This window comes from Triturus cristatus, chromosome 11 (assembly GCF_964204655.1).
Source record: "Triturus cristatus chromosome 11, aTriCri1.1, whole genome shotgun sequence".
Taxonomy (NCBI): Eukaryota; Metazoa; Chordata; class Amphibia; order Caudata; family Salamandridae; genus Triturus; species Triturus cristatus.
The window spans coordinates 172,031,875-172,054,239 of NC_140594.1; the positions used below are offsets into that span (position 1 = coordinate 172,031,875).

General features: G+C 43.7%; 1 protein-coding gene across 2 annotated transcripts in view; it reads left to right on the top strand.

The window, feature by feature from the left end:
* Positions 1–22,365, top strand: part of ATP2A2 (ATPase sarcoplasmic/endoplasmic reticulum Ca2+ transporting 2) — a 246,589-nt gene that overhangs the window by 194,373 nt on the left and 29,851 nt on the right. Inside the window, exons 17-20 of one of the 2 annotated variants that reach the window (XM_085634329.1) lie at positions 2,371–2,456; positions 2,797–2,930; positions 6,765–6,882; positions 7,014–8,688. In XM_085634329.1, the coding sequence (XP_085490455.1) occupies positions 2,371–2,456; positions 2,797–2,930; positions 6,765–6,882; positions 7,014–7,283 (608 nt within the window). In that variant the 3' untranslated portion in view covers positions 7,284–8,688. Of the gene's footprint in view, positions 1–2,370; positions 2,457–2,796; positions 2,931–6,764; positions 6,883–7,013; positions 8,689–22,365 lie in introns of those variants that run through there. The other variant, XM_085634330.1, reaches the window with a different exon arrangement.

Sequence of the window (22,365 nt, forward strand, 5' to 3'; positions counted from 1 at the left end):
AAGGTTAATTATTGGAATAATAAATTATTTTTAAATCAAGTTATTTTTCATAATGGTTAATCTGTGAGTTATTGACATTTGCCAACTGTCAGACTGGGTTCTAAACTAATTTTGTATTTGACCATCAGCAAATGAATTGTGTAGTATAGCATGAACTTATGATCGTGAGAAGCCAAAGAGAAAAATTTTGTGAAACTGCCAATGATCAAGACCGGTTTTAGGTTAGAAGTTCTTTTTCTGCGATGGAATCATTTTGGAAAGTTGTACCACATGGCACCAAAAGGCACTTAGTTCTATATTAATGGCACATTGTGTGATATGCAAATAATATTTAATGTTAAAAATAAAAGTTCTCCTGGAAACTTGTACCCATTCAGCTGTGGAGCACCCTTTATTTACCAAGCATTAGTAAAGCCGATAGCTTGCCCCTTTTATCTTTGTCAGTTCTTTTCGCCAATGCTGAATATCATCTGAAAAAAGCCACAGTGCAATGGCATACATGTGCTCATACATTATCACACACTTGTGTATTGTAGTGCTGCGGCATCCACTTTTCTTTTGAATCCACCATTTCAAGATGACTGGAGTTATCTTGTATAATTAAGTTAAAGGAAATATAAAACGTGTGCAGTTAAAAAAGCAGTCCAGTATGAATTGGAGATGGCATTTCTTCGAAACATGAACAAAGATTTGTTTAAAACAAAATTGTGTTGGAGAGGGGCGAAGAGCTCTTAGTGGTTTCAAATTAAATTTCCCAATTGTTGGACTGTTAGTAGCCCAGCCAAGTCATTTTATGATGCAGTGAAAGGAAGCAACCTTAAACTTTCTCTAATGTAGGCAAGTATAATGGCCTGCGACAGGAGTTGCGATTCCATGGGCAGTTTAGAAATATCCTTGTAAAAATATAATTACAAAATGTCATGGCGAATCCCTACACTGCTGTATTGTCATGCACTTTAAAGAGTGGTTTCTACTCACTAAAGAGCCTTACCCATCCCCTCTACACTACTTTTAACTTCTTTCTCATTGCAAGGGACATCCACCAATAGTAATTTCACTCATAATATTTATTGAAAACATCAGTACGTGCACCTTGCATTTTTTTGGGAGGGTAGGGGGGGCAGACCACTTCCTGTATTGGCTCCCAAAAAGACCAGTCTCATACTCTCGATCGAAGGCCCAGAGTAATCTGAACTGTTTTAGATACTCTACAATAACTAAACTAACATTTTCCTGCTTCCCCTATATTTACAGTGACCTGGAAAGTAAATACTCTTGTCTAAGGCGGTCTTCAGCCATGTTCATTCTCCTCTTTCAAGGAAAGCTTTTCTCTCCCCTTGTCTTGACCAGAGTGCAAAGAAGGCTCATAATCCTGTGATGCTACAGTTCCAGTCCAGTGTTCCCTCTCAGCAGTGACACATTTTCCTTGTCCTTGCACATCATTATTCTCAACTCTGTCTAATCCGCAGTCCAAGAAAGATTTCTTTATTTGCTAGCAAATTGTTCGGTCTTGGCAGTATTTCCAAACTTAGATATTTGTGAATGATTGCTCCAGTTTAGTTGTGATTTTTGCAGATGCATGCATGGGAACTCCTTTTAAAGAAGTAACCTCTAACCGTTTACTGCTTGTAACAGCTGTGCATGTGAATCCTGGTGTTGTTCAGCAGGTTCCAGACACGTGGACCTGTGAGATATGGCTACCATAGACCACTGCTACTGCCAGTGCAAAGTAGACCGTTTGACTCTGCATGCATTGAAAGTCAGAAGAAATTTAGACTCCAAAGACATGGTGCATTACTAGTTTGTAAACTGGTTTTAATAAATCTCGTAAATATCCATACATTCGGAATATCCTTTTTAGAGTTCAAATGCACATATGTCCCCTGGAAGCCATTTGTGACATTGAACATTTGAGTTGTGATCGTTTGGAACTCTGGTAGAAATGCCTATTTTTCTTGTAATAGAACTGTTTCCACTTAGAATGCGTTTCCCATTTTATTGGTGAGAGAATATTATATATGCTTTTTCATATTTCTAATTAAAGGATCTTGAAATGTTTTATGTATACATGCAGGTGTTTTCCATTTTAAATTGCTGCATTTGCCTTTGCAAACTAAGCTGAAGCTTATCACACGGCAAATATGGACAAATGCAATTTTTTTTATTAGGGTGTGTGAACCTCCTCTTATTTGCTTCCCAGTAATTGCACAGAATTTCAGGAAGTACACGTAATTACACAAAATAAGTGTCATTTAGTGCCGTATTTTAGCTTGAGATACAACAGTATAAATTACATTTCGTCCAGGCCGATTTCTTTTCTAAAACTGCCTCATTGTGCTTACTTAATAGTTTTATGTATCTCCTTTTCAGGTTATGTTGGAGCTGCCACTGTTGGTGCTGCCGCTTGGTGGTTTATTGCTGCTGAAGATGGCCCAAGGATTACCTTTTACCAATTGGTAATCACCCCCATTTATTTTACATTAAAATGTGACTTCTAAGTAATGCCTGTTTGATGCACAGCTTTTTGAGACACTGAAGACTCTTTCCAGTAATTGCTGCTAAAAGTAGTTGTGCTGTTCTAGATGAACACCTATAAATAGCAGATCAACTGAACACCCTGGAGATTTACACAAGTAAAAATATGCATGTTGAAGACCGGTCCAAACCAGCAGCCTGGATTGTATTTTAAGTCGAGCGATTGATGAAAGTTATGCTATGCAAAAAGCATGTGATGTGGGATTTAAGCAACGTTTGTTTGCTTGATCTAGATCTAATATTACCATTTTGTTTCTTTAGAATCATTTTCTGCAGTGCAAAGAGGACAATCCAGAATTTTTAGGGGTGGATTGTCACGTCTTTGAGTCTCCATACCCAATGACCATGGCACTATCAGTCCTTGTTACCATTGAGATGTGTAATGCGCTTAACAGGTTAGTTTTTGTCTAATCTTCGCATGTTTATTTCATGGTAATATAGCACTATGGAAGATTTCTGCCAGTGCTTGAAATTGGGGTTTCTTTCTCTCACTAGTCTGTCATAGTGGACAGGTGCAAGTTTGTTATGTTGAGCTTTCTTCAGATTTGTGTTTTTTAGGCCTTACTCAAAAATAAATGTTCAAAATGGGATGTGAACATCTACATATTATGGAGTGCTTTTGCCCATTCTCTTTGTCGCCACATAATAACCCTTACTGTCTGTTACATGTAAATAAGTTTTAACCTGTGAAGCATTCTCTGCCAGTCTTGTGGTTTATGGCCTTTTCCATGATGGGTTTTCAATGTTCATCAGCTTCATGTAGCTTTGCGTAAACCCAAAATGCTTTCGATTGTCCATTACAAAAAATTATATATATATATATTCCAAAGACAGACGCTCCTTCCGATTGCTGGGACCCAAGGGAGCTGGCGCACACGCCGGCGGAGCACACCGGAAATTTAGTATTCCAAAATGTTAAGATGCCGTGCGCTCTCAGGAACAAACAGTTCAACACAGATAGCGGAGAAACTGGTGTTTATTCACTACGCGTTTCGACTTTCACAAGTCTTGATCACGTGATCAAGACTTGTGAAAGTCGAAACGCGCAGTGAATAAACACCCGTTTCTCCGCTATCTGTGTTGAACTGTTTGTTCCTGAGAGCGCACGGCATCTTAACATTTTGGAATATATATATATATATATATATAAAAATTCCAACTACATGAAACATTTATTCAAAGCTTTTTCATTCATGTAGGGGTTAAACAAAAGGTTTACCCTCCTAATGAGCTGTTAAACAGCCTAGCTCTGAGACATTTGGCCATTGTAATTCTACCCATAATTGGTAGTTGTTGTTGTGGTTTTTTTTTTTTTTTTTTAAATTAAAGAAAATTCTATAAGGGAAACATGTTCATGGACATACCTGGACTTCTGCTCAAAATAACTTTTCAATGTGTTTATAGTGGCCAGTGCAGCAAGGAAACCATATAGATACTTTACCCAAGCACATATTTTTCTGGTTCCTGATTCCATCCCCATTGTCCTGCCAAGGTGGCAGAGAGGTTTTGTCGATAAATAGCAAGAGCTCTTAGTCGCTCATGCAAAGCACGAGAGGACTGTGTGGACAAGTTGCTGATGCAGATTGGCCATTTAAATCAGTAGGCCGGGTATGATGTCAGGCTAACTGGCATAGAGCTATGCTGTTGTTGAGCTTCATCAACATAAATACTCAAGAGGCTCCGTAAGGTAAAATGTCCTGTCCTTAAGTGTCCTTAAAGTAAAAAGGCACGATCTAGTAATGAGAACCCATCAGATCTTCATGGCCTTGTAGGCCATGAGTGACCATAAAGTTACAGGGGCAAAAAAGCTCGTAGGGACTGGTCTTGGAGCCAACACACAAAGAGGCTATGGTGACCAAGGTGAATTGCTAATATAAGAAACCAGGGAGTCTAGGCACTATGATGTCAGAATATATTTTTCACACAGATCTTAACATGGAGCGGGACTGGACATAAATTTGGGGGTACTCCTACACCACAAAAGCCACACAATAAATTTGGTGGAATACATCTCCCTAAACGGCCCCATGCAAACCTTGTGTGATGTATACATCGTTGTGGAAATCTGAATGCAATCAGCCATTAATAACGGAGCATCACTTGACTTTCATTCCAGATTCAAAAATGTATAGCACTCCCTGGTCTGGACTCTAGAACACATCCTCACAAAAGGAAAGTGAGTCATCACACAGATGTTAACAAGGCAGTCTGACCTCCAGGTGTCTCAAACTCTGTTTAACTTGTCATTTGGAGGCAATATTTCAAACCATTGAAGTCTAGGACTACATAGACCTCATTGATGAGAGCTCCTCCAACTCCGACCCTGTCTCAGAAGATTATTTTCCTTACTGGGCAAGTCGTCTTACGAGCTATTGGATCATCCTTTTTGAGTGCTTCCTTTGAAGATTAAGCCACAAGAAGACTCCCACCTATCTGGAGCACCTAATCTTAAAACTCGCGCTCTAGGGGCACACTGTCCTAGTCTATGATCTTGTGTCTGTTCTTACTTGCGTTTAGCAAGAGTCATGGCTGGACTTCGTTTACTATAAAAGCCATTGACGCTTGATGGTAATTTTTCTTCAATATTCTCATATTAGCATATGGACAAACCCAGCTGATTAAACAGTGTCAATGTTTATTGGTTGGGCTTGTCAAAGTGCTTATAATGTTCTTACTGCGTTGAGCCCTAGATTTTATTAATTTGATTTTCTAAATGGCACATTTGAATATGCTTGGTGTGCTATTTGTGCAGGCCTCCAATATTAAGTTTCGGATCTCTGCCTCTATGCTGTGCACACAGCATCCGTGTCGGGAAAACCCACGGTTTAAAACTACAGCCATCTTTCAATGTCCGCACACCATACCTCATTTTCAAGAAGGGGCAGAGTCCCTTTGCAGACAGGTGTGGTATTGCTGCCCCTGCCTGTGGAAGGATGCCTTTTGGGTTTATGGGACCCTTTGCCTCTCTCCTAGGGGGGCCCCCTTGTGGGGACACTGACTCCACATATGTTACGTGGCGCTTAATCAGTCCACCTTCCGACAGCCAGTTTACCCTTGCACATGTCTCTAATATAGTGCAAGTCCAGCGACAAAGGCATACCCTATTGCTTGAGGAAACAGTCCCTTTGAATCGTGAAAGTGCGATATTACTGAAGGGGACACGTTTCTGCTGCCTGTTTTGTAATTTTCAGTATAGCCCAGGGGTGAAAAAATCAGGTACACTTGTGGAATGTCGCCCCTGTTGATGGAAGACTACTAGAATCAGAGGTTAATTTTTTATATAGCTCACATTGCATGTACTATAGTAATATTTATTTCATATTTATTTTCTCAAGTGCTTCCAAACTGCACACCGTACTTTCCTACGTCAGACAACTTATTTTTACAGCACAATGATTTTACTTTAGTCTTGCCCTACACACTACTGCAAAGGTGTTGGTCTACTGCTGAACACTGCATTGTGGATGCATGTTACTGTTTCTGATATTTTCTCCCACATGCTTCGATTTGCACAGGCAGCGAACTAGGTTCTGTAAACTGTCGCTTATATTAGTCACTGTGGCCTACCAAACTCAGCAAAGGGCAGATCAGTGGTTATAAATCGGACTGTGGTATAAGCCTCAATGTTTTGCTTGCAATGCACTTTTTACCCCATATTGGGAGAATAGTTCTTCGGTGTGCCACCTAGAGGCTGGAACCACATACATCTTGCATGCAGTTTACAGTATTTCAGTGGGCTATGTAAGGTTCACTTTTGGCTGTCATTCACCCCTCTGTAGCCAGTTTCACTGTTATCACCGTTTTGTTGTGGTTTTAGCTTTCCTCTGTACTTTACTCTGGTAGCTACTTGAATGTGTGCTTAGTCTTCGAAATGAACAATTAATCAGAAAAGTGCTGTTTGACAATACTAATGCATTTATAATTAAATCGCTCGTTAAATTGTAGGTTGCGCATCTGCATTCAGTATGTCAACGTAATTGTATCCTTGTTAACCTTTTATAGGCACTTGGTGTTCATTGTAAAATAGTTGTGCATTTTCAGTTGCACATGTTATTGCAACTAAGACATGTCCTGTACTGCTCCAATTGACAGAAATACCAGTCAAATATCTGCATGACTTTTGGAATCGGTGGATTTTAATTTGGATTTGTTAAGTATGTTATCTGTGCTTCTAGGAAACCTCAGCAGTTACCCTGTGTCGTTTAAAAAAAGTTTTCTTCTTTTTGCAGTTTGTCTGAAAACCAATCGTTGATACGGATGCCTCCATGGGAGAATATCTGGCTTCTTGGCTCAATTTGTTTATCAATGTCACTCCATTTTCTTATCCTTTATGTAGAACCACTACCAGTAAGTTAATACCAGTTTTGTTAACTTTTGAAATTGATTTTCTACTATAAAATTGGTATCTACAGCTCTTTTGTGTTTTTGACATTAATTAGTTCAAAGAATAAATGTGTTTTTATTTTTTTTGTTTTTAGCTCATCTTCCAGATTACTCCCTTGAACTTAATACAGTGGTTGATGGTGCTGAAAATCTCGTTGCCGGTTATTCTGCTGGATGAGACACTTAAATTCATTGCCCGTAACTACCTGGAACCTGGTAAAGAGTGTGAAAAGCCTGCCACCAAACCGTGTTCTTTTGCCGCATGCACCGAAGGGATTTCCTGGCCGTTTGTGTTCATTACCTTGCCATTGTGTATCTGGCTTTACAGCACCGACACTAACCTTGCTGAAATGTTTTGGTCTTGACTGACAGTTTTACAAAAGGAAAATGTTTAACTTAACCAATTTTTTTTATTGTTTAAAGCAACTGTCTATTTCTGCTGAGTTTTTCACAAGAACATATTACTGGTGAGGGAGGTTTGTAGATTTTTGTTTAGTTTGTCTGATGCAAGTGGGAGGCAGCATTTTCCTTTTTTATACAAGTGTCCATTGAAATGTACAGAAAACTAACACTATTTTATGCAGATTTTGTTTTGTAGATGAAAAAGCATGTACAGTGTTCTGTTTGTCTATTCATCCTTGTAAAAAAAAAAAAAAGTTAAGGCTATGGATATATTAACAAAAGGATTGGCAGAAGACTAAATTGTTTTTTCTGAAACTAAAGCATGAGCTGTTCTGCATGGGTATCTGATTGAAATTTGATTTCCTGTCATTATTATGCCGTCTGTTAACGGTTTCGTTTTTTTTTATTCGTAAGCCAGTTTTTCTGCAGTCAGCAGAGTACTGCTACCTCAGTCAGTATTTTTGTTTCCCCACCCTCATTTCAAATGTTTGACTGTGCTGTTTACACCAGTCTGTAAGAGGTATGCCTATTCTTGCTTGTGCAGAAAAATCCCTGTTCAGCTACGTCTCCACCCCAATAGATTTTAAGGTTATTTATTTAAATGTCTAATGTATTTTATTGTGACGGACATTGTTTTGCCAGTGTTTCCCGTTTCATGGGGTACTTCACAACCTAGTTTAAAAAAAAAATAATAAAACCTTTTAATGGACAGAGCTAAATGTATGTCTTGTTTTAACTTTAGATTGCTTTATCACCCAAGTTCCTTATTTGTTTTTCAAGTCTCTCCTATAACAGGTCGTTTGGAATGTATGCTGAAACTTCTGCACTGCATCATTAATCTGTATTTTGTACAGTTCAGGCACTAATAATCAGCCATACATTTTGTGTGTTACTTTGCTGGCCTGTTTTAACCAGATCTAGAGAAATAACCAACTTCTGTGTGTTTTTGTAAAAGCTGTAAATAGCACATGACCAAATGAACATATTGTATAGAACTATTTTTATTTTAATGCGACACTAACCACCATCTTTTGGTTGTGGTAATGTTAGTGCATGTTTCAGGTCCAGTCCTAAACCAACAATGTTTAGTCATTAACAGTCCTAACTGTGGTGTTTTTCTTCAATGCCTTCCGACATTCAACAACTGAAGTGAGTATTACTTGCATTTCAGACATTCCTTCAACCCAGTAATATTTTAATGTAAATTGACACTCTGTATACCTGTTCAAGAATAAATGTGTCCTTCACTCGTACCTTGTTTGACTTGCACTGTAACATGCTAATTTTATATCATTCCATTACCTATTAAAAGAACTGTGTACAAAGGACCAGTTATGGGAAAATAAAGCCTTGTGCAGTCAAAAGCTACTACTATGTCCAGATAAGTGTAATAAATTCTTGAAAAACAAATAATTTGTCCTTGAAAAATGGAAACTCTCCTTCTCCCCCTACTCTCTAATTTCTTCTCTCCATCCTAATGTTCTCCAAATCCATAACTAAGATGGCTCTAGTCACAGGTGGAGTTCCCTGAACAAACCGCACCACATTTCCAGTCTTGAAAATAACTTTGAAAAAGAACTGTAGAAGAGGCAACACATTTTCCTTTAACATTTTGGGATTCTTTTTCAATAGATCAGTAGGTTTATAGAGCACTTCTTGTCATTAATGATATCTAAGCGCAGTCAGGGTACAGTAAAATAGCCAGGTCTTCAGGGACTTTCGGAACTCTGGAAGAGATTGGGAGGTCTGAAGCTGAATGGGTAGCTCGTACCATTTCTTTGCTGATTGGTAGGAGGAGTTACCTCCACATCTGCTACCTCAGATGTGGGGGGGGGGTGAGGGTTAGAGAAAGGGATGCAGGGCAAAGGTGTCTGATGGACGTTTAGGCGGTGGTTCAAGTAGGCCGGTCCACAGTTGTGTAGGGCCTTTTATGCATGGGTCAAGAGCCTGAACTGTCATCATTTCTGTACAGGGAGTCAGTGGAGTTCCCGAAGGTAGGGGGTGATGTGGGTTGGTCTAGGGTGATCCAGGAAGAGATTGACTGCGGCCTTCTGTGTGGTCTGTGGTCATCGGAGGTGAGCTGTGATCCCTGTGTAGTGTTGCCGGAGTCCAGTCAGTTGGAGATGAATGCCTGGTTGGTGTGTCTTGAGCTTTGGGGTAGCCATTAGAATATCTTACAAAGCATGGGAAGGATGAATAAGTAGGAGGAGGAGACAAGAGTTGACCTGAGTCATCATGGTTAGCTTGTTCAGAATGACGTCTAGGTTCCTGGCGTGGTCAGTGGGCATAGGAGTAGGTCAGAGTTCTGAGGGCCACCAGGATGCATCCAATGGGGAGCTTTTGTTTCCAAAAATGATTCCCTCTGTCTTGTCCATTAGGCAGTTATCCTTCATCCAGTTGGTGACGTCTGTTATGCAACTGTGGAAGTTGGTCTTGTTGTTTGTGGTGTCTTCGGAGAGGATGATTTGTGTATTCTTGCTGTTTGATATGATGAGACCGTGGGTTTTGGCAGTGCTTGCCATAAATGTCATATAAGTATGAAGGGCAAGGGGCTGAGTAAGAAGGCTGCCGAGAGGTCTAGGAGGAATAGACCAGTCTACTTAGTCGAGTAGGGCTTTAATGTCCTCAGTTGCCACGATGAGGGCTGTCTTGGTGCTGTGGTTGCTGCAGAATCCTGATTGGGAGGAGTAGAATAGGAGGTTCCGTTCCAGATGTGAGGAGAGTTGTTGGTTAATGTTTTTTTTTTTTTCTCTAATATTTTGTCCGGGAGCAGGAATTGAGGTGTTGAACAAGGTGATGAGTACATGACTGAGTCTGGCTTCGCCTAGGTTGAAGATGTGGGTAGGGCATGGGTCGGTTGGGGCCCCAGAGTGGGCAGTGTTCATGATGCAGGCGGTGTACTCTGGGGCGAGCTGGCTCCATTTAGTTAGTTGGGGGACTGTGGTGGTAGCGGGGTTGTGTTGCTAGAAGAGGTCATTGGCCTTGGGTTGGGGTTTATAGTTTCTGTAGATGTTGGCTATCTTGTCGTGGATAGGTTTGCAAGGTTTTCGCAGAGTTACTGTGAGGTTTTAATGTTTGTTGCAGCTGAGGGGTTGGAGAATACTATGTTTTCTTGAAAGATTCAATATATTGGTCATATAAAATGTGACTGTAAACCAAACTGTATAAAGCATCTATTACAAACTGTAACCATCCTCCCCCCCCCCCTCCCCCCCACTTCGTGCGGGAGGGCCTGTGTGGGTATGGGAAAGCAGGGGTTGGTCACTTCATCCATCTGGGTGGGGTATTATACCACTGTTCCAGGTCATGTCCTGCCCTGCCCTACTATAACTCTGCAAACTGGGCCAAGTACAATCCCATCAGTACTTGAATCAGTGGTAGCAATGCCAAGCTGTAACTGCTTCTCAGAGTTTGTTTGGGTGGTGCTCGAGCTCAGAGCTAAAATATCGCACAGCGGTACAATTAAATTCCAGCCCAGTCCTTTTTTCCAAGTAAGAAAAGTACTTTAATGCACACTAGGAGAAAATGCCACACATGAATACAAACGCAGCACAATTTAGTGTTGACACTGTTGGGCAAGGTTGTTCCTTTTTTTTCCGGTGTTCACCCCCCCCCCCCCCCCCCCCCCGCCCCTTTTTCTGGTGGCTAGTAAGCCATATGTAAGACTCCTCTCTAACTTGCTTGTGTGCAGTCTCATAGTTCACCCTTCTCCCACGTTTGGAAAGTGGCTGTAAGCTCCAGATGGGAACCCCACACTGTTTGAGGTGACCGCCTAGCTACCTCTGATCCAGCAGTACTGCTTTACCATGGTCTCTGGGCAGCTACAGAGTCTGGAGCAATGGTCCCAGGTGAAGGCTTGATTATGGTGTGAACCGGTTTAGCTCCACAGGGGCTGAATCCTTTGGGCACTGTACAGCCAAGACTAGGCAGCTTGTCCGTGCCTGGTGCAGCAACGCACTGGTTGTTCATCTGTTGGTGACAGCCATGTGCATGCCTCTCCTTTGATGGAGGCCACGCACATGCTGCTATTCTGATGGCGATACAGCCATGCACAGGCTGATCTGTTAATGATACTGCCTCACACAGGCTGGATTTTGGCTCTGGAGCACAAACCTATCTGGGCCTCCGTCATCAATCATTGAGTCTATATGGTTCCTGCCAGGATCTGCTCGAGACAGTCTGTATACCCATAGACGCCATGAGCTACAGATTTCTCTCCGCAGTCCTCTTCCTCTCATCGTTACTCACCTGGGACATGCTACACCTCACTCCTCCTGGACCAGCATTCCTCCTGCAGGTGTGGCTGGCTCCTTACCTTTCCTAGCATGCAGGCTTCTAGGCGCTGCAGGTCAGTTATACAGCTCTTCCAGGAAGAGGTCAGACTTGGATGGTGTCCCCTTACCTCTGGGAAACTGTTTTAGTCTGACACCAGCTCTTGTTGCATAGCAGTCTTCCGAGTACCTTGAAGAGCACTCCCTTCCTTGGCCCTAGAGGAACTTGGGAATCAACAGCCAGTGGGGAAGCCCACTTTTATACAGCAGAATCACACAGGAGATGTGTATCCACGGTCTGCATCTTCAGAACTAGGTTTGGATGGTGCTCCTTTCAGGTGTAGTCTGGGCTGCAATCTAGAAGCAGCCTTGGTGTAGCAGGATACCTGCCTCAACAGGGTAGTCTCTGGTCTGGAGCTCTAATAAGAGGCACAAAGTGGTGTGAGGTTTTATCACCTGATTGCCATTAGCCAAACTGAGTGATCAGGAAAGAACAAAAAGCTGGACCTGACCTAAAGGGTCCCCTTTACTTTAAGCAACAGTCTGCAGTCTCACCCATCACCCTTACCATCCCCAAATGGCTTAATTGAATTTCTATTGGAGCCTTCTCTCCTCTCTCTTCAGTGTTTAGGTTTCCTCCCTCCTACTTCAGTAAAGTCAGCAATACCCTTCCACCAGCTGTGATAACAACCTCCCTTGCATCTTCTGCAAATGGTCGGCCCTGGTGTATCAAAAATTGAGCCCATGGGCCTAATTTCTTTGAGACACACGCACATACATACACGCACATGCGCATACGCACGCGCATGCACACACAACATACGCGTGCACAAAACGCATACGCGCGCACAAAACGCATACGCGCGCCAAAATGTATACGCGCGCAAAACATACATACACATACACATACACACAGTCTCCCATAACCATGCAAAACATATACACACTCACACTATCCCATAACTATGCAAAACCTATACATACACACACTATCCCATAGCTATGCAAAACATACACACACTTGGGATATCAGCACTAGCAGTCAGGTGAGCACATAGAAGTGGAACTAGGCCTCCACTCTAGTGACACAGATAAATGGGTCTGGTCACAGCTAAGGATTCACAAAACACAGTACTCTTCCACCACCAGTCTGGTGAATCAATGATGGGGACAGTAGCCCACTGTCCACAAGGACATGCTTGGTGCTCCCCTCCAGGTCACAAGACTTGTCCAGGACCTTCGTCCTGTCAAGGAACAGGCCTCTACACACTTGCTAGATTATCATGATGCCAGGGTAAAAAAGAAAAATGCCAGATACCCTTAGTTGGGCACTCTGAGCAGGGAAACATGCCTGTACTCCATGCAGGGTACCAGAATATCTTCTAATTCTATATTTCAAAGTTGCAAACAAGTTGGTCAATAGAAATGCTGACTATAAATGCTTTACCAGATTTTTACTTATCTACATTAGGGAGACTGGCTATGCTCATTTTCACAACCATATACAAAAAACTCAGTGATCTACGTTAGAGAGACTAGCTCTGCTCCTTTTCACACCCCCACCTGTAAAGATTCAAAGTGGGCTACAAATGAAATGTATCCATAATCATTCCTTTGAGACTCGACTATACCCCTCAACTATTTTCGAAATGCATGGCAGTTCTAGCGCCGTGAGTGATTACTAGTGGCTGAGATTAATGAAAGCATTCCGTCCATCACGGTTTTGTATAGTTAAAGTGTTTTCAGTGTAGGCATCTTAATCACTCCTTGCTTCAGTGATTGGTTGCGAAGCCAGATCCAAAGTAGTACAGAATCGGTCAGCTATCTGCATTCATCAGGACATTGGTCTAGACATTCAGTACATGGGGCAGGATCATGTGTTTTCTTAAGATCTTTGGAGAGCAGACTTATCTACCATAGTACCCTGAGACCACACCCAACAATCTGATAAGTCTACTCTCTGCCAGTCTCATGGACCCAGGCATTATAACTACACTACAAATTTGGAGGAGGAGTATGTCTCATACTGAAGTAATATTCTAACTTCACTTATCACTGCTTCAGACAGTTTCTAGAGGACCAATGGCATTGGTTGTCAGGAAATTGGAACAAAGTCTCAAATGAGTTATCTTAACTTAGACTGGTGATGAAAGGAATATGTTTTAGATGTCCCCTTTTAGTAAATCCTGCTGCCACATAGCATTTTAACCAATTCATCAGTAGGGGAACGAAAGTGCCCATGGATAAGCACTGAACTGTGGGGTGGGGGTAGACAGATGAGGGATACTCTGACAATTTAGCCTTTGCCTCTAGAAAGCAATCGGTCATAGCTTTCTGTTGCCCGAGCTGCAGAACTCTGATACAATTGAGCAGCAAGCAACTTCTAATGGAAACTTCTAGCTGCAGATTCCTCACCTGTAGGGTAATCCCATCCAAAACACTCATCGCCTGTAGAGAGGCTCTGGCTTTGTATTTATGCCAGATATAGTGTCAGGTGACTTCATTGAAGCAGTATAATGCCGCCCCCTCTGGTGCTGTGACGTCTGGTCTTTTTTCTGTGCCTTTGCAGGTCTGACGCTTGCTATCTCTTGGGCGGGAGGGGGGTGTTTGCCTTGTAAAAAAAAAAAAAAAATCTACAAGTACAGTAAATGTCTCCTGAAGCATTCGAGCTTCAGGCTTTGAAGGAATTGTGAGGGACAGATGTCAATAACTGACCTCCATTCATTGTGCCTCTGTCGTTGGTCAGACCACAATTCCCGCACCTGCAACTCTTGCCTGAGCATGCACTGGAAGGCTATTAAAGAACACATGGCCTGGGTCAGTGATGACAGTCGCAGCAGTCGTTGACCAAGACCACCCTCCATATCACTGCACTCGCACTCTTCACGGGAACAAAGGAAGCATAAGAAGCATCAGGAAGGTAAGTCACCCTCCGTCCCCACACAATCTTTATCCTCTGAACAGGAATTGGTAGTCATGAAGCCAGCAGATCCTACAAGCAATCCAGCAACAGTGACTCCACAGGACCCACCCCAGCGCTATCATCTCCTCAGCTCCTCCACAGGCATGACTTCAGCTTGGCCTATCATTCCCAGAACACCAGAATTGGATTACTATGTACCTGGAGTTCCTGACTGCAGGCTCGGACGCAGCAGTATTCTTCAACACTATGTATAGCGTCTTTGTCCACTGCAGGGGCTGCAACACCCTTGAGGCCCATGGTGCATTAATGACTGACTATCCTTGTCGAGGCATGTGTGCTGTAGATATGCATGTTGTGCATAAGTCCGCCATCTAGTGTTGGGCTGGGATGATTAAAAGTTGTTTTTGTTCCAAGAAGTTTCTTCCAGTCACCAGGCTGTGTGACGACTCCTCTTGGTAATACTGCGCTTGGTCATAGACTCCATTGCCAGATTGGTTTTTTTTCCGCCGACTGGTTCAGATGTGATCTCTTGTGCTCAGATTTGATATTTTCAGGCTCCCTTTGGTTAGCTAGTAGATTCTCAGTCTGCGGTATTGTCTCGATCATGTAGCTGGATTTACTGTTCTGAGCCATTGCCCTTCTGCATCGCAGGTATTTGGCTCACCTTGTACTACGGGCTACGCCATGGGCTGCGCCCGGCCTCTTTCACTTCAATGACCTTATCAGAGAATGACCTGCTAATTGAACACACACCGTTCATTTTCTGTCCTTATTGTCATTCTAAATATCCTCACACCGAGCAGCGTTCTGTCTGTAATCTATGCCTCTCGCCTGATGAAGAGGAAAGCTGTGAAGCTCGTAACTCATTTTGATTGATAAACTTTGAGATCGGCAGACCGGATGCCAGGAGATGCAGCGGAAACCAGAACAATGTAACAGATATTTTCGTCAACAAAAAGACTAGGAGGAAGCTTCAGCTGCCCTATAGATACATGATTCTGATTTCAAAAAGATTTGGCCACCCTCCAGCCGGCACAAAAAGCATCAGACTGAGCCCAAAATATCGGCACCGTCCGAAAAGACTAATTCTGGTCCGCCACTGCAAAAAGGCCCGGACGCTAGCAGAAAAACTGGCTCAGAAGCCTTGCCCTCAGGCTCGGCTCAAAGTTCGGCTAACCGCAGGGGCTCCACCTCCTCCAAATCGGGGCCCTTAACACCTTGGTCTTTGCTTTCAGCACCAAAATAAAAGCATGGTTCCTTGGAGCAGAGCACAATGGCACGGAAACCAAAACCTCCTCCGTCTCTGCTCACCCATTATTGAAGATGATTTGCCACAAGACATACACCCTGGGATGCTTGGGATAATTATGATATTGAGCCAGAAGGAGACATAAACCCAGATCTTTATCTCATACGGCCATCAACACCTGATGATGCCTCTGCATATCAAGATTTAATAGCAAGGACAGCAGCTTTCCATCAAGTATATATAAAGACACAATAGAGCTTTCCTTTTTGAAACCCTATCTAATGCTCAAAGAGGGGGGGGGGGGGCACAAGATCTACCACTCAAAGGTATGAATACCACGCATTATAGCCGCACACTGAGTATATATGTGAACGTAAGCAAGCAATCAATTTGCAGACCTTCTAAGCTGGACACAGCAACAAGTCCATAAATGGGAACACTACCCCAAAGCCCACCTACCATACTTTCAAAGATGGGGATTTCCACAAATCGATTTGTTTGCAACCCCAGAAAATTCAAAATTCCCTAACTTTACAAGCAGGTACCCACACAACCAATCCAAGGGCAATGCTCTATGAATTAACTGGTCAGGGATATTTACCTGCGCTTTTCCTCCCCTCCTACTTCCATTAGTGTTCAGAAAAATCACAATGATACTCGTAGCACCAACATGGGCTCACCAACCATGATTTTCAGCAGTATTGGAGCTCTTCCTAGTCCCACACGAAAAGCTTCACCCCAACCCAGACCTTCTCTCACAGATCAAAGATGCACTAAGACAACCCAATCCCAAGGTGATGAATCTTGTGATATGGCTCCTAAATTCTTAGAATTGGGGTACTTAAATTTACCACACCAATGTATGGATATTCTTGAAGCTCGCTAATCTACCACCAGACATTGTTATGCAGCTAAATGGAAAAGTATTGTTAAACTTCCATCAACAAAGTTAAACCCCTAAATGCACAAGTACAGACAATACTTACTGCATATGCAGACCACAGGTTTAGCTTATACTTCAACACAATTACACTTGCCAGCTATTGCAGCATGTTAACAAAATAGACTGCACTTTTTTGTTTTTTAAATGTCTGTTATTAAAGCTTTTATGGAAAGACTTAAAAGAATCATACCTCCGAAGCTTCTGCCTGCACCAGTGTGGAACTTAAACATTGTGCTAACAAGACTTATGGGGCCTCCATTTGAGCCATTGCACTCTTGTCAATTGCAATACTTGTTGTGGAAGGTTGCCTTTTTAATAGCTATCACTTCACTTAGAAGGGTCAGTGAGATTCAAGCATTAACCTTAGAGCCATTTGTCCAGCCTAATAGAGACAAAGTAGTGCTTAGAAGAAACACAAAATTTCGTCCAAAGGTTGTGTCTAATTTTCATATTAATCAATCAAAAGAATTGCCTGTCTTCGTTCACAACCTTACTCTGTTGTAGAAAGAACTTTACATACTTTAGACATTAAAAGAGCTTTAATGTATTATATTGGCAGGACTAAAATATTCAGAAAGACTAAATTATTTATTGCTTTCACACCTCCCCATGGGAAATGCAATTTCCAAATCTGGGATTTCTAGATGGATAGTGAAATGCATCCAAACTTGTTATGCCAAAGTTAAAAGGCTTCTACTTGTTCCTACTATAGCTCACTCTACTTGCAAAATAGGTGGTTCTGTGGCATTTTTAGGTGACATTCCTGTTACTGATATTTGTAAAGCAGCAGCATGATCTACTCCACCCACATTTACGAAACATTGTGTGGATGCATTTGCCCATCAACAAGCAAATGTTGGCCAAGCTGTACTAAACTTTTTCAAACCACTGCAACGCCCACAGGTTAACCACTACTGAAGGAGAGGGGCTACTTTACCATCTATGCACAGCGTGTGTATCTACAGCACAAATTCCTCGAACGGATTACCCTGTAAGCATCTGTTCTTGGCATGCAGTGCTATAGATTCACATGCGCCTCCCTCCTCCCCAAAAATCCAAATGTAGGTTCCAGTTTACATATTTTACATTACATTACTCGCATGGACATCACATTACTGATTCATACTGCAACTCCATTCTCACCCATCTGTGGAAACACCATCTGGCAATGGAGTCAATGACCATGCGCAGTATTACCCTGAAGTGGAGTCACACAGCCTAGTGACTCGAAGAAAACCTCTTTGAACAAAAACAACTTGTAATCCTCCTAGTCCAACACTAGATGGTGGAATTATGCACAGCATGTGAATCTATAGCACTACATGCCAAGAATACTTGCAGGTTAAGTATTATAATCCTAATGCCCTTAGCTCCAACTCTGGCACGGTTTTAATCTGTCCCTGTAGGACAAATGATGCCTCCATCCTTTTCTCGGGCACACCGCTACTCGGCTCCAGAGCCTTCCAAATTTTGGCCATCTCTTTACCTTCCCCAGTGGATCCCCCTTTCTGATAATGGATGTGCAAAGAAAGTCTGATTATCAAAGCCTCCTGCTCCTGAAAACAGACCGATGACTACTTTCCCTCTGTTCTTGCAAACAGATTATCCACTGGAGGCATGTCGATGGAGACTCCGCAGGTTGTCTGGCTCTCCAGCATTCTACAGCTGCGTCTTATGGTACATGGGGCAGATAACATCCCGTAAGACATTAGAGCACACTTACAGGAAGTAGTGAAAAATGGTCTGATTAAATCATGCCACATTATCAAATCTGGTTTGGACACTGCCTGTTCTGTGACTCGTGCTATGGGTATCTAAGTCTCCTCATGGCGACACACTTTGCTTCGGACTTCTGGTTTTTCTCCTCTGGTGTACAGGCCATCTCAATGGACCTTCCTTTCGATGGAGCACTCCTGTTTGGGGACAAAGCTGACTCCACTTAAAAATGGTTCAATGTGAGTAAACCAACGGCCTACTCCTTAGCTGGAGGGGGAGGTTGTTCCAGGACTTCGCAGCAAGATGGAAGGAGCGGCCTCTGTTGCTTTGGCAGGGGGGGGGGGGGTGTTATATGTGGGGGGTTTAGCGCAGGTGTCTGGAGGGTTGGTGGAAGTTCAGGCTGCAATCGATGTATGCTGGTCCTTGGTTGTGTAGTGCCTTGTAGGTGTAGATCAGAATCTTGAATTGTCATCTCTTCTGAAAGGGGAAGCAGTGAAGCTTCTTGAGATTGGGGGGGGGGGAGTGATGTGGGACCGCTTTGGGAGGTTGAGGAGGAGTTTGGAGGCAGAATTCTGTATGGTCTGTAGTCTGTTCAGGAGGTGCCGGGTGATCCCTATGTAGATTGCCTTGCCGTAGTCCAGCCGGCTGGTGAGTAGGGCTTGAGTGACGGTACATCTGGTTTTGACAAGGAGCCATTTTAAAATCTTGCGGAGCGTGCAGAGAGTGACTAAGCAGGCGGAGGAATCTGCATTGACCTGACCTCTCATGGTGACCTTGCTGTCCAAGATGATGCTGAGGTTGTGGACATGATCTGTCGGAGCGGGTGAGGGTCCTAGTCTGTGTGGCCACCAGGTGTTCCAAGGTAAGGTTGTGTTCCCTAAGAGCAGTACTTCTGGTTTGTCTGAGTTTTAGGCAGTCTTCTTTCATCAAGTCTGCAATGCTCATCATGAACCCACGGGCGTTGGCCATTTTGGTGGAGGGTCTTCAGATAGCAAGACCATAAGCTGGCTGCACCGGCATAGGGTGTTTAGTCCATGGGTTCTGACGATGTTGACTGGGGGGCTGGGGGATCACCACGTAGCTGTTTAACAGTGTGGAGCTGAGGATGAGCTTTGAAGGAAACAGCAGATGATGTTCCCTTCCTTGTGAAAGGTGGTATGACGATTCTCTGGATCCTTCCGGTGAGGAAAGAGGTGATCCATTTGAGGGTGTCTCCTTGCATTCCAATGTGGTGAAGCCTCTTAAGAGTTTGGTGGGATATGGTGTCAAACGCTGCTGAGGGGTCAAGGAGGATCAGGGCTGACGTTTCTCCCCAGTTGAGGAGGGTTCTGATGTCTGGCAGCGATCACGGCGGTTTTGGTGCGGTCATTGGTGCGTAATCTGGACTGGGAGGTGTCCAGAAGAGTAGTGTTCCATGAGTTGGCAGTTAAAGGCCTTTTCGAAAACTTTGGTGGGAAAGGGCAGTAATGAGATGGAGCTGTAGTTCTTTCGTTCACTGGTATCGGCGAAAGGTTTCTTGAAGGGTTTTCAATACAGTGTGTTTCCATTCTTCAGGGAAGATAGTTGTGGAGATGGAGGCGTTGAAGATGGGAATAAGCTTGCTCCCGATAGTCTTGCTCCTGAGGTTGAACATGTGAGGTCAGAGTTCCGAGGAAGCTCATGAGTGGTCAGAGTTCATGATGGCTGTGGCTTTTTTTGTGTGGTGAGCTGATCCCAGGTGGTGAGCAGGCAGTCGTGGTTTGCATCTGTGGGAACGGGAAAGCTGAGGATGTTGGCGTGGTGCGTTGGGGTTCGACATTTTTTTAAAATGGTGGAGATCTTGTTGTGAAAAAAGTTTACCAGGGTGTGAGATCCCGGGAGGGGGATGATTTCGGTGGCTACGGATTTGGAGAACTCTGAAGAGTTCTTTGCTGTGGTTGGAACTTGCTTTGATGCAGTCGGCAAGGGCGCTCCTTTTTGCCTATTTCAGGAGTTAGTGGTATAGGTTCAGGGAAGTCTTGAAGGTGGCTTGGTCTGTGGGCTCGTTGCTGGTGCGCCATTTCCTTTTGAGTCTCTTGCAGTTGCGTTTTGTGGTTCAGTTCCGTGGTGTACCAACTGGCCTATTTGGTGGGTCTGCTGGGCTTGGCAGGGGCTACTGTCAGCGCAATCAGTGATCCAGGTGGAGAAGTTTGTGATTGCCTGTTCTCGGTTGGTTGCAGGCTGAGGGTGGAAGGAGTCAAGAGCGTCAATCTACTGGCTCTCAAAAACTTTGTTCCAGCTGCAGTGAGTGAGTTGGACGACGTCTTGGTGGCCGTGTTGCGGGGGGGGGGGGGGGCTGAAATTATAAAGTGGATGATGGCATGGTCTGTCCAGGTGAGTTTGGTGTACCTGGACAGATAGTTTCTGCAGATAAGTAACTTTTTTTGTCTGGAAGAACAAGAGTGGGTGCCATACAACTCAGAATCTTCCCTTGTTTTTGAATCCTGAGGAATTACTCCAATGTGTTATTTTCTTCTTTGCCTCTGAAGCAAACTGAAAATGCCTAAACCTTGCTTTCCAGTTCGAAGAACTTAAGTTCATGGGGAATGCCCTTTCCATCAACTGGTTGAAGGCTCTCTGGCCGAACTACAAAAAATGCACGGTGACAACAATTTATGTTGTTGCTCCTTCATGGCCAAGAAACTGGTGATTTTCTGAGTCTCTCTCTCTCTCTCTGAATATCTCTCTCTCTCGGAGTCTCTCTCTGAATATCTCTCTCTCTCTCGGAGTCTCTCTCTCTCTGAATCTCTCTCTCCGAGTCTCTCTCTCCTCCGAGTCTCTCTCTCTCTCTGTCTCTGTCTCTCTCTCTCTCTCTCTCTCTCTCTCTCTCTCTCTCTCTCTCTCTCTCTCTCTGAGTCTCTCTCTCTGAGTCTCTCTCTCTCTCTCTCTGAGTCTCTCTCTCTCTCTCTCTGAGTCTCTCTCTCTCTCCTCTCTCTCTGAGTCTCTCTCTCTCTCTCTCTCTCTGAGTCTCTCTCTCTCTCTCTGAGTCTCTCTGTCTCTCTCTCTGAGTCTCTCTCTCTCTCTCTCTCTGAGTCTCTCTCTCTCTCTCTGAGTCTCTCTGTCTCTCTCTCTGAGTCTCTCTCTCTCTCTCTCTCTCTCTCTCTCTCTCTCTCTCTCCTCTCTCTCTCTCTCTCTCTCTCTCTCTCCTCTCTCTCTCTCTCTCTCTCTCAGTCTCTCTCTCTCTCTCTCTCTCTCTCTCTCTCTCTCGTCTCTCTCTGAGTCTCTCTCTCTCTCTCTCTCTCTGAGTCTCTCTCTCTCTCTCTCTCTCTCTCTCTCTCTCTCTCTCTGAGTCTCTCTCTCTCTCTCTCTGAGTCTCTCTCTCTCTCTCTCTCTCTCTCTGAGTCTCTCTCTCTGAGTCTCTCTCTCTCTCGGAGTCTCTCTCTCTGAGTCTCTCTCTCTCCGAGTCTCTCTCTCTCTCCGAGTCTCTCTCTCTCTGTCTCTCTGTCTGTCTCTCTCTCTCTCTGTCTCTCTGAGTCTCTCTCTCTCTGTCTCTGTCTCTGTCTCTCTCTCTCTCTCTCTCTCTCTCTCTCTCTCTCTCTCTCTCTGAGAGTCTCTCTCTCTCTCTCTGTCTCTGTCTCTCTCTCTCTCTGAGAGTCTCTCTCTCTCTGAGTCTCTCTCTCTCTCTCTCTCTCTCTCTGAGTCTCTCTCTCTCTCTCTCTCTCTCTCTCTCTCTCTCTGTCTCTCTCTGAGTCTCTCTCTCTCTCTCTCTCTCTCTCTCTGAGTCTCTCTCTCTCTCTCTCTCTCTCTCTCTCTCTCTCTGTCTCTCTCTGAGTCTCTCTCTCTCTCTCTGAGTCTCTCTCTCTCTCTGAGTCTCTCTCTCTCTCTGAGTCTCTCTCTCTCTCTCTGAGTCTCTCTCTCTCTCTCTCTCTCTGAGTCTCTCTCTCTCTCTCTGAGTCTCTCTCTCTCTCTCTCTGAGTCTCTCTCT